A 15,081-nucleotide genomic window follows, 5' to 3' on the forward strand; every position below is an offset into this window, starting at 1 on the left:
CACCACTACTATAGAATGCACGGCAATCCAAAAACAACAGAGAAGTGCAGAAACACAGTGCCCTGCAAGTTTTCATACACCACTAACTTCTTTGTATTTACTGGAAAAAGGAACTTCTGGATCTGTGTCTTTGGTCAAGATCTTTCAACTGTTGCATTGAAAGATCCAAACTGCATCTTCTTTTTTGCAGGCTAATGTTTGAGATGGTGGGTTCTGTAAAGGAAGTGTGATTTTGTGTACATGACTATAAATGATTTAGTGTTTCTTCAGTCTCGTCTTCTCCGAGACTCTCAACGGTTTAGATACTTGAATGAACTATCCTGAAGACAAACACGCGTTTCTCTGTATGAATGATTCAGTGTTTCTACATTTCAATGAGAGGACACAACCAAAAGCCTCAAAGTGGGAAATAACTAGGATATGAGTAAAAAATTATTTTTTTATTTACTTATATATATATATATATATATATATATAGGGTTTTTTTAAATCAATGCCAATTTATATTCTGCCCTATACTCTAAGACTTGGTCCACATGTAATTGTATATCTAGGAAAATTAATACATTTTATGTGTTTTTTGTTTTTATCCACACAAACACTTCCACTAGCATCACTAAACATGATTACATATTTGATGAGATTTGAAAAAACTGTATTTGTGTTTGTGAGTGCACATGTGAGAACAGAGATTACAGTCTGCGACAGATAATGCGCCAATATGTCCACATATTTGCTCTGCGATTCCCAATCAACATCATCTCGTGTTTTATGAACTTCATATTCTAACGCTCTATTTAAAAGCAGTTCAACCATCATGCCTGTTCACACAGATGATGTCTTGGCATTGTGTTTAATTTGTAGCAGGAAATATTGGTTATATTGAAGCGATCTGATTGGCTGGCATTTTAGCTGTGCGCTATACCGCCCCCTGTAGTTTTGGCATGTTAAAACAACGTCCATGGACGTATTTGTGCGAGTTCATGTGGATTAACACGTTTTTGGAATGTTTTTAAAGGCCTGGTTACGCCTGTACATGACTAATATTGCCCCAATAAAATCAGCAACACGAGTTTCCTTTCAGACGTCACCTTAAGAGTAAATCAAGACTCCCTGTGTGTAATTTCTTCTACGTACAAATACGTCTATACATTGGTGAGTGTGTACTCAGTGTGTACGGTTATACACTGAGACCAAGTAACACAGCAGGAGAGTCAAAGATCAAACTGTGAAGAAGTTTAAAGCAGATCCATCCGTCATCTGAAAGCAGAGAGAGTGTGGCACATCTGCAAACCAAACAAGATATGGCCGACCACCTGAACTGGTAAACCAGGCATTAATTAGAGAGGCAGCCAACAGGTTCGTGGTAATTATAGAGGAGCTGCAGAGATCCACCGCTCAGCTGGACCGATCTGCCAACAGCTAACAGGACGTTATCCCTCCTGATAGTCCTTTAGGGTGGGTTCAGTTGGAGACCAAAATTGCAACATTTGTTACATTTCTACTGCCGTGTCTCTCTTTCACTGCGTCTAACAACCACACCTTTTGAAAAACCTGTTCCCCTCCTCGCCTGTGGTGGCGCTGCACCAAAGAACGAGAATTTGACTGACTTTGCATTCACAGCTCCCTACGAGAACCAGACTTTCTAGGCAAATGAACTGGCATTTTAATTAAAGTGCCACAATGCTAGAATCTAGACGTTTTTTGTTTTTGTTTTATATCAGAACCAATACCGATATTGATATCAGATTGGTGTGCCTCTAGTCAAAGTAGTAAAAAAAACAAAACATATGAAAACCAGTTTACTTCTACGTCACCACTGTGAGCTGCTTTGCCTTGGTATGTGATGTAAAATCTAAAACAAGTTTGTGGCTCTAGCAAGAAACAGTAAGAGTTACACTGAAGAGAACATTAATCTGACTGACCAGGGAGCTGGTGTACGTGGGGTCAGCGGATGTGTCATCCAGGAAGCGCGAGAGCCCGAAGTCGGAGACCTTGCAGACCAGGTTGCTGTTGACCAGGATGTTCCGTGCGGCGAGGTCTCGGTGCACGTAGTTCATGTCTGACAGGTACTTCATCCCGGCGGCGATGCCGCGCAGCATCCCGACCAGCTGCGTCATGGTGAAGCGCCCGTCGTTGAGCTGCAGATAAGAGCCAGAGAGATTCAGGACGGGCGGCGAGGAAGAGAGAGGAGGCGATGATTATGGAAATATAGGAGAATAAGAGACGCGGACAACACCGGAGGGGAGCCGATCAGTCACCGGAGCCACGCAAACACGACATCTGTCACGATGCGTCGCAGCTGCTGCTGACGCTCACTGACAGCTGACCTTTTCACACACGCTGCCCAATTAGTAGATTAATTACACACTTTATTGCTGCACCGAAGCCGCTTGTGTCTAATACCGCTTTGACAAAAACAACATAAAACAAACTGACAGGCACACGGCCGCTGCCGAGGCGGATTTCTCATCGACATCAAAACAACACATTAAACCGAAACCGCCTTCAAATTGCATCTTGCACCAAAAAGTCCTTGATTTGCAACTTCTTTATTTATCCGCCTCCCCCCACCTTTTTTTTTTTTGTTACCGTTAAAGAAGCATGAAACAAATCTTAAGATTGTGGGGCTTTCAGGGTTCATTTCACAATTCTCCACATTAGTGAAGCATGTCACAAAGTGGAGATTATAATAAATGATCGGTCCGACCTGTGGAGACTCGTGACCCCCTGACGATGCGAGAGCCGGAGACAGTCGATGGCACGTCAATAGACAATTAAAAAAAAAAGAAGAAGAAAGACGGGGAGAAGTTTCTTCTCTCATGACCTGAATCTCTAATAAAACTGGGAAGAGAAACTATGCTGCATAATCGTTGCCTTCTTTGACTCGGCTGTAAGAACAGCAGCAGCGCACAGATGTGACATGGCAGAACCGGATGGATGGATGGACGGACGGACGGACGGACGGACGGACGGACGGACGGACGGACGGACGGACGGACGGATGGATGGATGGATAAACAGCCATGATTCACTACAGGCCTTCAGAGAGTCCTGCGTTATGCATGCCATGTGTTATTTCAAGGCGTCTGTGAAGGTTCTGCATGCGCTCATGTCCTGAAAGCTCAGAAAGTAGGTCTTCTGGGAAGCAAGAGTTGAGAATTTCCCGTGAGTTGACTGACTCGGACAGTAAATAAATGTGTGTGAGTGGGCGTGTGTGTGTGTGTGTGTGTGGTTGTTAACGCAGTCGTTTCCTCATTAGAGTAGAACTCCAAGTTCCCCTGAGTCACCGGCTGAGTGACACTGGCAGGAGAGAGGAGAGCAGGAAGCAGGCAGGAGGTTTTTCTCTGTTGTTTATGTGATAGCTGACTGAAGCCGCGCTTCCAATACGAACGTAAGAAAAACTTTGCCAAAATTCCACTAATGTAGAAAAATGAACAATTGTGCTGTTTCCATTAAATAAGAAGTGCAGTTAAACTCATGTGAATGTTTGTTCATAATAGTTGTTGTCATCGTTCGTCCACCACTCCCCGCCGTCTTCTTCGTTTCCAACAGTAGCAAAGTCCATTTGTTGATGAAATGGCTTGTGATGCACAAAAAGTGTTTCAACATGGAGCTTCAACTACTGACTGTAATTATCAAGAACAGGTTTTCAAATAAAGATGCGGTAATAAGCAGAATTTTGCCCGTTTGAATAAGACGTTTACATTGTCCATTGATTTCAGTCTCTTTAGTTAGCATCGCAGCAGATCACCCTAATCTGCAGTCATACAAAGCATCTCCACTAATCCATCACTTCATCCACCAACCTTCTGTGGACTGGGGTTGTGGTTTGAAACCAGTCCAGATTTACAACTCGTCCCCACATGCTGTTCCTGTGGTTTAAAGTCCTTCTTATAGAACAGAATCTCTCGTAAGCATTTTTATTTGTTCGTCATTTTAAAGAAAAGACATTAAAATGCTTCTGCTAGTTTATAAATCACTGAAGGCTTCAGCACCAAAATACATCAAAAACCCGTCGTTGCATCAACTCGGGTCTCCAGGGTTTGGTCTGCTCTCCACCGCCCAGAACCACGACCAGAACCAAACGTGGAGAAGAAGCATTCAGCTTCTATGAACCACAAATCTGGAAAAAGAAACGACTTCCTTTAAATCTAAACTCAAAACTTCACCTGTTTAAAGTTGCCTTTGATCAGTAGTAAAAGCACACACTGTTCAGATGATGCAGCTTATTAAATCAATTGTTTGACTTTTTTTTTTCTTTTATGCAATCGAGGTTTTGTGAAAAAGGACATAAGCCATTAAAAAATTACCTACAGTGCATAACTATTGGTGTTCTCATTAAGTGTGAATCCAGATTAGTTTATATCTGAGAGTGAAGCTAACAGGGTGAAAACTAATGGGGGACATTTAACGGTCTTTAAAAAAAGTTACCTGTCATTATGTTAATAATTGGGTTGTTAATTACACAGAAGCTGATGATGTTTTACACAGTAAACAGCAGCGTGCCACTAACGATCTTCCTTTGTGAACATGTGATTCTTTCCTGGTCCCAGTAAATACATAACTGGATAGTGGAACTGATTAGCATCCAATTACACAGAACAGAACATTTTGTGAAGTTAAACAAAACTGTAATCACTATTATCTCTGATTGTTTTTTCCTTTTCTTTTTTATGGACCACTTCACTTAATGAACTGCATAAATAATTCACTTCTTTATAGATTTCCTTTCAACTCAAGTACTGTATGACAGAGAACAGCACCTTTGAAGTAGGCATAGAATATGAAACTGCTCAAGTGGTCAAAGGAAGCGAATAAGTTGGAATCATTTTTGATAGAAACATGATGTTTCACAGCTCCCCTCGTCTGCACCGAGGTCTGCTGTCTCATTGTATGATCAGACAACTGAATGTTTTGGGCAAGATGCACATAAAATGGCATCATCAGCAAATACAACATTTTTTTATGAATTTTTACCATTTCGAAGCTTTTTACCATTTCGAAGCTCTCTTTGACCTTTGACCCTACAGCCTCTCGTAGTGGGGATTGCATAGTTTCAAAATCTAAAACATCCATTGGACAGTCTTGTTTGTCCAGTCTTAAGACTGTTTGGACAGTCTTAAGACTGTTTGGACAGTCTTAAGACTGTTTGGACAATCTTAAGGCGCCCAAACGTTGGAACTCTTCCCTCTTCCCTCTGACCTTTTATTTTCTGACGTTCTTCCTTCATCAAATCTGAACGTTGCCGTGGTTCCTGCATGCATTTTTGAGAAATCTTTTAATCTCCCATGGCAACCATTCAGCTGTGCAAAACACCTATTAGCTCCGCCTTCCAGACGCAGCTCCTCCTCAGTTTTAGTTTTCAAGCTTCTGAGCTTCCACTTCTCAGACCTTCCCTCCCCCTCCACTCCCCCACTCAGCTCCTTCAGACTAGCTAGCAGCAATTAGCAAACGCCTGGTGGAGCTGGTCGTCCACCGAGCTCATTGAAGGAGCGACGTCTCAGTGAAACGCTGGTAAAAATGTTGTTAAAACGTTAATGGAAGAGTCCTGTTGTGGAGTTTTAGAAAGTGTAGGAGGTTTTAAAGAGACAGAGGCTCAATTTCAAGAAGTTAAATTACAAAGTAAAATTGCTTTTGTCATATTAGAGATATATAGTTTTTAAAAGAACACAGCTGATTGTACTACAATCAAAGACAGAATGTGTCTGGAAGAGACTTAATACTGCAGCTAAGGCCAATACAGACCTTACATAAACATCACATTTATGAGACCGGAGTCGTTTTAAGACACTTCAAACTCCAGGCCTCCAGGGCTGCCGTCCTGCAACTTCTTGATGTGTCTCAATTCCCAACACACTTAATCAAAGAACCAAATTATCTCTTCTTGCCCTGGAAGTCCATGGAGTCCTGCTAAAGGTAATTATGTGATGCGGGTGTGTTGACAGAGAGGTGCATCTAAAAGCTGCAGGCGGCCAGCCATGGAGGCCTGGAGTCTGACACCTGTCCTCTACGGCAAGCTGTTAGCTTCAGCCTGTGGGACCAACTGATGACAACAGGTGTTATCTGCTGCAGGTAGAATATGAACTGCTTTTAACAGAAACACACTTAGAACATTATGAACTGTATCTCAAGCGTAACAATATTGTGTTATTAATATTACAAATGCGCTCAAAACTTTGTCAATATTCCTCTTGTCGAAAAACACACAACCAGAATTTTTGCCATTTCTAATAAGAAATGCGATTAAAAATGATGAATGAGTTTGTTCACATGATGTCATTACAAAACATCCTGCTCCATCTTCCTCCTGAAACTTCCTGTTGTTTTCTTCATCATTTCCGCCAGAAGTAACATCTTGGTCACATGACTTGTGATGTGAAAGAAGTGTTTCTATTGCCGTTTTGTGAAATACATTTATTTCAATACAGAAGAAAAACCACATCACCCTAGCACAACATTTTTTTAGAAAAACATTACGTTTTTTTTTTTTGCCTCCAAATTGGCGTGTTTCCATTAAGCACATTTATTTTTGTAATTTATACCATCTGGTCAATGGAAACAGTGTTTTAAAAGTAGAATTTCTGGTGTGTGCTGGTTATTTGTACTTTCACATTTGACAACATTAAGAATCTTTTAAATGGAATTTTTTTTGTTTGTTGAATGAACCCAGCTGAAAGAGCTAAAAAAAAAACAACAACAAAAAACAAAGCTAGGTAAAAATATAATGGCAAAATAAATATTTTAGAAAGCGTTTCACCTTTGGTAGCCTTTGTTGTGGACACCATGAAGCCACAACCTTACTGTCTTCATAAATGAAAACTTTTCCTAGTTGAGTTTGTAAAAGCCACAGATTGCTCTCCTCTGCACCTTAAGTGTGTAAACTGATGAACTTAAATCAAAATTAGAACCACATTGATGTCGTGAGAACTTGACATCCATTTGAGTCAAAGACGAGTTTTACTTTCTCATTCAGCCTAAAACCTATTTCAGTCCAAAGACGGGGGCATTGACAGTCCAAATAAAACTTACAAAGTCGCCTAATTATCCGAGGAAGTTGTGGTTACTACAAACAGTGAACTCAACGCAGTCAGCAGGATACAGTTTGATACGTTGCTACAGAACTCCTGGGTTGGATGGTTTGGTACTTACTTAAAGAAGCCCAGGTTCATTCTGAACCTCGGAGCTCAGAGGGAAACCAGTGGATGTAGTTCAATCAGGTCGCTTCACCCACCGACTCCACCCATTAAACTTCACTATTCCTACTGCATGAAATGAGCCTCCAACTCCATGACGGTTTCACTGTTTTCTGTTTTGTTTTGTTTTTTACAATAAAGATAGTTTACAAAAACCAATAATTAGTTCTATATCCATCTAACTTTACAGCGGCACAAAAGGGTCATAAAAATAAAAAAACAAACAAACAAACAAAAATAAAACTACAACGCCACAACAAATAAAGCACAACTTCAACCAGATGAGCCACAATGGTAATTATGCTAAACTTGCTAACATAGCGTGTTTTAGCGTAGCTTGCTTTTTGGCTTTTGTTTGTTCTAGTTGTGGCTTTTACATTTCGTCAACCCTTCGGGGCGACTGTATAAATTACCTACAAGACGTTAAATCAAAATGGAATTACATAAAAAGATGCATGACTATTTTACATATATGAAAAAAATTAAACAGAAAAATTCAAAAGTACGTTTTGATCAAAAATATCTGGCTATGCTAACAAAAATCTAACATTTATGAGCTCATCAAAAAAGCTTCAAAAAAGACCTGTGCTGAAAAACAGAATGAAGGTTTTATAGTTTTACATGATATCTGTTCAATATGGAGTCATAAAACTCCACTTTGTCAACCAATGATTGTCAAATGTCGTCTAAATTCCTCCAAAACAGATAACAGGCCTCCTATGCTAACTTTAGCATCATTAGCAGTTAACAGTTAGCCTGTCGCAATGTTCTTACATTGCTTTAGAAATCACTCATATTCTCTGTCACAGTCTGTTTTCACTGTGCAGCCAACATGTTGACACAAAGACAACTTAATAATGTTATCACCCCGCTCTGCAAGCTCTTTATTCATCGACTCTGTGACTGTGTGCATCTCAAGAGTTACATCCCTTATTGCTTCAAATACAGCCAGGGTGTCAAATCTAAAGCTCCAAATGATAGAAGTTACTTTGACGATAAATATCATGAGATCTCAATATTGCGAGACCTTGTTATACACCTATTGTCCGGTGTCAACACCAAAAATCAGTCTAGACATCCATCTCAAATTAACGTTTTTTTCTTTTTCCTTCTGTGAAATAGTAAAGACCAATCCTCCCAATGCAGCAACGTCAACCAAGTTCTCACTAAGCAATTTGTGCGCAAAAAGAAGAGCTATGATTTTCGGCAACAGGGCTGTAACCAGCAATTCTGTCAGACGGACGACACTTCATGAGCCACATAAGGACAGCTACAAAGTCGGCCTCCTATCGCCTGGAGAACATTTCCAGAATTAGAGAACTGATGTCTCAGCAAGATCTCATCCATGGGTTTCTCTTTAGTAGCTTTGATTACTGCAACAGTCTTCACAGCACTGAGTTGAGTGAGTTGCTTTGGATTCATAATCACTGGAACATGGACCAACATATTTGATGATGGGACTTGACAAAATGTAATGTTTGTTAGTGGGTTCTCAATTGGTGTCTGTCTTTTATGTCTTTATTTTCTCAATTTTATGATGTATAAGCACTTTGAACTGTCTTACTGCTGAAATGTGCCATGCAAATAAACTTGATTGATTGACTTTATAACTTAGAGTCACTACAAAGTACGGAGAAAGCTGGAACTGTAGAAAATGAAAAAGCGATCTTGCTGACGCAGTATTCCTTGTTGGTCTAAGCGGAGAGGAGAGGCGGCTCTCATTGAGATAAAAATACCGCAGTTTGGCCATGAAGTGAGAATAATTTCACAGCATTTAAACTGAGAAACGAGAACGGAATCACCCAAAAGTCAGATGACGTTTGTAACATGACGGCTCTGTAATGAACAAAGAGATGTGGCAGCATAGACCACAGTCCAGGTAATGCCTTGTTTGTCCATCCTTACTTATGAATTTGACATATTTATATGTATGTGTGTTAAGAAGAGTTAAGAACAGTTTGCTAATTTCAATAAAGTACACGCATGGAATATATATGAACACATGATGCAATTTTGCAGTACTAGCCATTAGTGGACATAGTAATAATTAAATAAATGACCACTAGATAGTGGTAATATGTCTATATTACATTCTCAGTATGTGTCCAATATGCATTAACAGGCGTCTTGGCTGGCAAACGATTCAGATCATTTCCACTTCAGACCACAAAAGGTTTAAAACCCTAAAATATTAATGTGATTGAAGGATTTTACAATGATTTCCTGATTCAGGCAGTGGACACGCAATCCCTGGACAAAGAAACAGTGGGCAGATAGGATGGAACCCAATGAAATGGAAAGAAATCAAAACAAGCTGGTAAATGTCAAGGCTCCTGCATCTCCAGAACTCCCCTGGCCCAAGCCACAGATAGCCAAAGCAGTTATCACTCCAAGCAGCACGAGACAAAACTAGCATGAAGCAGCCTCATTTCCCCCCCAGTTTCTCAGAGTAGACATGTTCAAAGTTCAGCCATGCAGGAAAACAAGTGTTATTGAATGTAAATGACATGTAATCGCCCCCACGCAGCTGGAAATGTACCTTGTGACATCTCATTTCTCATCCTCCCTTTGTTCAACACTTTGCGTGGGCGGTTTGGTGTGAACAGGGAACTCTGATCGGTAATGTATTCAGTGGTTGTACGGGGACTCTCTAACACACCAAAGCAAACTTATCCAAAAGTCTGCGTGTGACGAGTTATCCAGCAGGAGCTTGTGCCGCGAAGAGGCTGTCAGCATCACTCAGCCGCGTCAAGCAAAGACACAATGCCTGTCTTCAAGCTTTCTATTACACGTTTAATGTCTATCACTCAGCAAGCGAGCGCCTCAGGCTGTTTCACACGCAGTAAAACATTCCAATAACCCAAAGGTGCTGTGGCTGACTGTCTGCGTGTGTGTTCCTCTCGGCTTTGATGCGAGCAGAAAGTAATCTTCCCCGTCAGAGGTGCCGCAATTTGCAACTCCCAGCATGCTCACCCTCAGGAAGGAATCCAGCGCGCCGTTTTCCATAAATTCAGTGATGATGAGGACAGGGCAGCTCCGTGTCAGGACACCCTCCAGCCGAATTACGTTGGGGTGGTCGAACTGACCCATGATGGAGGCCTCGGCGAGGAAGTCTCGCCTCTGGCGCTCGGTGTAGCCCGCCTTGAGAGTCTTGATTGCCACCACCATCTCCCGGCGGCCGGCCTGCTTGAGGCGGCCGCGGCACACTTCGCCAAATTCACCTGCAGCAAGAGAACAAAGTGGCGGGAGGGAGGGAGGGTGATGTGGGGAGGGGGTTGAGTGAGCAGAGGGAAGGTGTCGGGAACGAGGGCGTTGGGGGGGGAAATGCAGGGAGAGGGAGAGTTACTGGTCGGATTTGGGTGTGAAGGAGCTGACTTGAAAGAGTTGAGGGTCGGCTTCAACTGTGGGACACATTTAGAATAAAAGAAGAGGAAATCTTAGGGTTGTGGAGGGGGGATTCAAGGATCAAAGATGTTGGGGAGAGAGGGGGTGACTGGTATCGGTCGAGGGTGCAACCTGGGTGTGTTGCAGGGAGACAGAGGATGGGCAAAGTACTTGAGGGTTTTGCATCTAGTGCCTAGGAGCAAGTACGTTTACAGGAAAGTAAGAGAGAGAGAAAGAAAGAAGACATAGGGATGCATGAAAGTCGGGTGAGCAGGAGCAGACTCATCAGGACAAAACATGCTGCTGGAGAGACAAAAAAGAAAGAACAGAAAACGGTCTAGAAGGGGGAAAAGTAACAGTCACGTCAGTACTTCCCAGCTTTCAAGAGCACTGTGAATGCTATCCCTTTTTCTCCCAGAGAGGACACTAGCAGGGCGCACCCTGAGGCTCTGAGGAATAACAAACTAAAGCCGTCTCTCTCTCTCCTCCCAAACAGAAAGCAGCTGCTGCGCTTACCTGCACCAATTACTTCTTCGATTTTCACACAAGAGATGTCTATCTCTTTGGCAAACTCGTGAACCGCATCGTTGGGGTCCTCGTATGTGAAGGGGTCAATGTACACCTTGACCCCTGGAGAAACTAGGAGGAAAAACAAGAAAGAAAGATCAGAGCCTTGCATGCGTACCGGATAATTGGAGGTGGAACGTTGAAAGTAATCGCTGAAAACAAAACTGTGGTCAGATTTCAAGTTAAATGAATAAATAAAGTTGACTTCTATGTTAGCATTTTGGAGTGAATAGTCTAATGTACTTTGTGAATTCTTATAACAGCTTCTCATTTTTATAGTCTGCTACTTTTCCTGAAACCCTACAAGGGTCTTCATTGACAGGTGAAAAGTGAACATTTAATTTGTTTGACTTAAAGGTTTACTTTATGACAAAAAAACATTTTTGTCCAGCAGTAAAACTATCAGCCAATAGGATTTACATATCATCATGTTATCAGCACAGGTGGAGTTTTGAAAGAACAATGCCTGCGTTTAAACATTACACTAAAATTGCCTCAAATGACAGAAACTCCTGACATGAACAACCTAAAGAAAGTTATTTTGGATCAACCAGAACTTAATGATCAGAAGTTCAACTGCAGCAAACCAGGCTTTAGCATATCCAGAAAGCACCAGGAAGGTATAACTAGAGTTTCCAGCTGTTCAACACTGACAGCTGGGAAAGTGCATAGCAAAGCCCGATTGACACGGATCCAGCAACAAAACTGCAATGGAAGCACTTTTTTTTTTTTTTTTTTTTTTTTTTGCAGCACACGAGTCGCATGATCAACAACCAGATGTCGCCACTGGTGCGAGCCATGAAGAAGATGGGAAATTTGACGACATACCAAAATCACAGTGCCATCTGCTGGCCTGGCAGAACAACTACAGTGGATTCTAGTTGCAATTTTTGAACAATTGCCTTTGACAAAAAGGGAAGAAGTAGCACAAGGACGATCAATCAGGGAAAAGTTAATTTCCCTGATTGATCCTCATGTCTGCTGGGACATTGATAAAAATCAAATGAAAAGATGAGCATTTTTTTCAGCCCCGTATTGTGACAACAGTGAGGCATCCTGATACAGTCCATGTGTGTGGTTGCTTCTCATCATGTGGTTTTACTTCAGCCCAAGAACAAAGCCATGAACAAAAAGTGGGATGAAAACATCCTGCAAGAACGTCGTCTTCCTACAACCCAGGAACAACTTGAACACCATGATCTGTTGACTTGCTAGCGTGTGGGAGAGCGCCGTGTTGAGAAGCATCAGTGAAAACAAAACATCAGATTGTTAAAACGTCGCGGTGATGACCAAGAAATTATCCAGATCTGAGAGGAGCTGAGGCCAGCAAGCTGATCAACTCCAAACGCTCCAAGTCAACTATGGGTCACCATCAGTCTACAAGTTGATGTCCAGCCTCTCTGCGGGAATTATGAACGTTACAAAATCACTTTTCTGACGTACATGAGTTTCAAAACTGTTAAAGCTCATGAAATATTTCAGTGGTTTACGTCACAGATTATGTGTTGAAAAATCTAAAAATATAAGTATTAACATATTGGTCACACAACACAAACGTTGGATTTTTTTTCACGGTTTTAAAAACCATCAGCGACTCCTCACACTTTACTTCTCTAGCTTGTGGATTTAATATTTATAACTATTACATTATTTAAAAAATTCAAGGATAACATTGTGAAAATCTAACTTTTTGCCCCCATTTTTTTCTCTTATGGCGGCAAAATAACCCAAATTATTGCTGTTCATTATCGATTGTATAACTTTACGGTTGGCACTCCGTAATTTTTGAATCACAATTATCAGTTTATTGGTCATCCTCATATTTTGAATCATTTGTTTTGGTTGTAAACATTAATCTGAACAAATTATAGTGTTTGGTTGATAAAAAACTCAAATGGGGGGGTAGTTTGTTCAATTTGTCACAGTTGAGGAAAAGTCAGAAAAACAAAGGCAAAAAAAAGAAAAAAAATCAAACGGCAACAATGGAAATGCAGAGGCTGTGTGCATGCTAAAATCTCCTCAGAAATAATGCAGATCGATAAAAACCATTACTTCACTCTTTGGCTTATTTCTTCTTCTCCCAATGATCAATAACCCTCCGGCAGCACATGCATCTAACTCTCTGCTTCATCTGCGAGGTCTGACTTCCTCCGAGCCAACAGGAACATGTCTTCTTTGACTCAAACAGGTGATTGGATAATTGACCAAATCAGTTGGTTAACTGTACTGGCATGACTGCGGGAGCAGAGAGGAGCAGGACACAGAAACTCACTGTACTGCTGCAGTTTCTCGGTGTACTCCAGCTCCGACCCGCTGCGCTGCTTCCTGTGAACAACAAGCACATGAGCAGAGTCACATTGGCACAATCAGCTGCGGCTCTTTCCCAGGTGCGGCGAAATCGAGCTAATATCAGCCGGGAAGCCCGGCCGAGGAAGAGCGCCGCTGCTTTCTTTTCCTTGGAGCTTAAGAGGCGAGAGTTGCATGGGAGCGCACACCCTTTGAATTCATCTGAAAATTTAATGAGCCTCTTTGTTCAAAGTCTAATTAACACGGCGAAACATGTAGTTCGTGCTGTCAGGGATGGAAAAAGGAGAAAAAAAAATCAAACGCTTACTTAAGGCAGACAACAGCGATAACCACCAAGGCAACGACGACCACCAGACCGGCCGAGGCCGAGCCGATGATGAGAGGCAGCTGGTCCTGCACCGACTTCTGGGGGTCACCTGGATTGTAAAACACACACAAATAAATACCAGCAGACGGATTAAAGAGCAGCTTGAGCTGGATGCGTAATGGATATCAATTAAGTCGGTCATAAAAGCTATTAAGCCTGAACCTTCATTAGGAAAAGCTACGGCAGCAGACCATCAAGGACAGACAGCAGAGGGAGGAAGGAAAGCGTTCGTACTGTGCAGGTTGGTGCTGAAGTCCATGGGGTTGCTGTAGCGACCGTACCCGGCCACGGTGCGGGCCCTGACCTGCACCACGTAGGGCGTGGCCGCCCGCAGGCCCTCCACCTTGGCTGAGCTGTGCTGGGACGTGACGGTGTGAGCCATCGCCTGGCCCTGACCCAAAACAACAAACTACCGTCAAATGCTGCAGAACGTCACTTTTATGAAAAATATGACCTTTTCACATTTTTGTCTAAACTGCCACTACGGTACGAAGAAAACCTGAGCTCTTCTGCCTTCTCCCACAGCTACCTGGAAGCAACCAATCACAGCCAGCAGGCGGGGCTTAGTGCAGTCAATCATGGCTATGTTCATGCCACTCTGATCTATTCAGTCTAATTCTATGCTTTCTTCTGAACAACGTGCTTAATTACTTCATTTGCATATTTAGAATTCCTGATTGTTCTTCCTGAGTCATTTGAATGAAAGTTTGTTACACTTTTCTTTTATGTTTGACCAAAATAGCCAATCTGTTGTTTTTGTCAGTTTCTTTGTTCCTTATTTTACATCAACTATTCTACTCCTAATTGCACCGACTGAACAAATGATACTTGTTTTTACATGTTTGACCAAACTTATGAAGCTGTTGGTGGATTTAAATGAGCTGCACTGATGCAGTTATCAGATTAATTTGTAATTCAGTACATTTATGTCTATGTTTAAAAAAGGAGACTTTTTTTTAAGTCAAAACATTAATTTTCTCCATCAGATCGATCTCAGCCTCATATTTGTCTCAGAAGAGAAAAAAATGACATCTCTAATTAACACAAAAATCATTTATTGGTTCTTTCTTGTGTAGCTGTAAGGTCATCGCTGCGCCACAAAAAGTTAGGTTTATGTCACTGAACTGCACACAGTAATCGCATTCAATCATATTTTCTAATCTGCTGTTATTTGTTGAGACAAATAAAATTTCTGGTAGTTTTTGTTTTTTTGGCTTTTATCATAAATTCCTGTTTATCTCTGTGTCGCCCTGCGACAAA

General features: G+C 41.6%; 1 protein-coding gene across 2 annotated transcripts in view; it reads right to left on the reverse strand.

Moving 5' to 3' along the window:
* Positions 1-15,081, reverse strand: part of ephb3a (eph receptor B3a) — a 62,667-nt gene that overhangs the window by 12,318 nt on the left and 35,268 nt on the right. For both annotated transcript variants that reach the window (XM_055032953.1, XM_055032955.1), the window contains exons 7-12: positions 14,056-14,212; positions 13,762-13,870; positions 13,420-13,472; positions 11,097-11,219; positions 10,170-10,417; positions 1,926-2,141 (exon numbers count right to left, since the gene is read on the reverse strand). In XM_055032953.1, coding sequence (XP_054888928.1) covers positions 1,926-2,141; positions 10,170-10,417; positions 11,097-11,219; positions 13,420-13,472; positions 13,762-13,870; positions 14,056-14,212 — 906 coding nt within the window. The remainder of the gene's footprint in view (positions 1-1,925; positions 2,142-10,169; positions 10,418-11,096; positions 11,220-13,419; positions 13,473-13,761; positions 13,871-14,055; positions 14,213-15,081) is intronic.

This window comes from Poeciliopsis prolifica, unplaced genomic scaffold (genome assembly GCF_027474105.1).
Source record: "Poeciliopsis prolifica strain line A6 unplaced genomic scaffold, Auburn_PproV2 SCAFFOLD008, whole genome shotgun sequence".
NCBI lineage: Eukaryota > Metazoa > Chordata > Actinopteri > Cyprinodontiformes > Poeciliidae > Poeciliopsis > Poeciliopsis prolifica.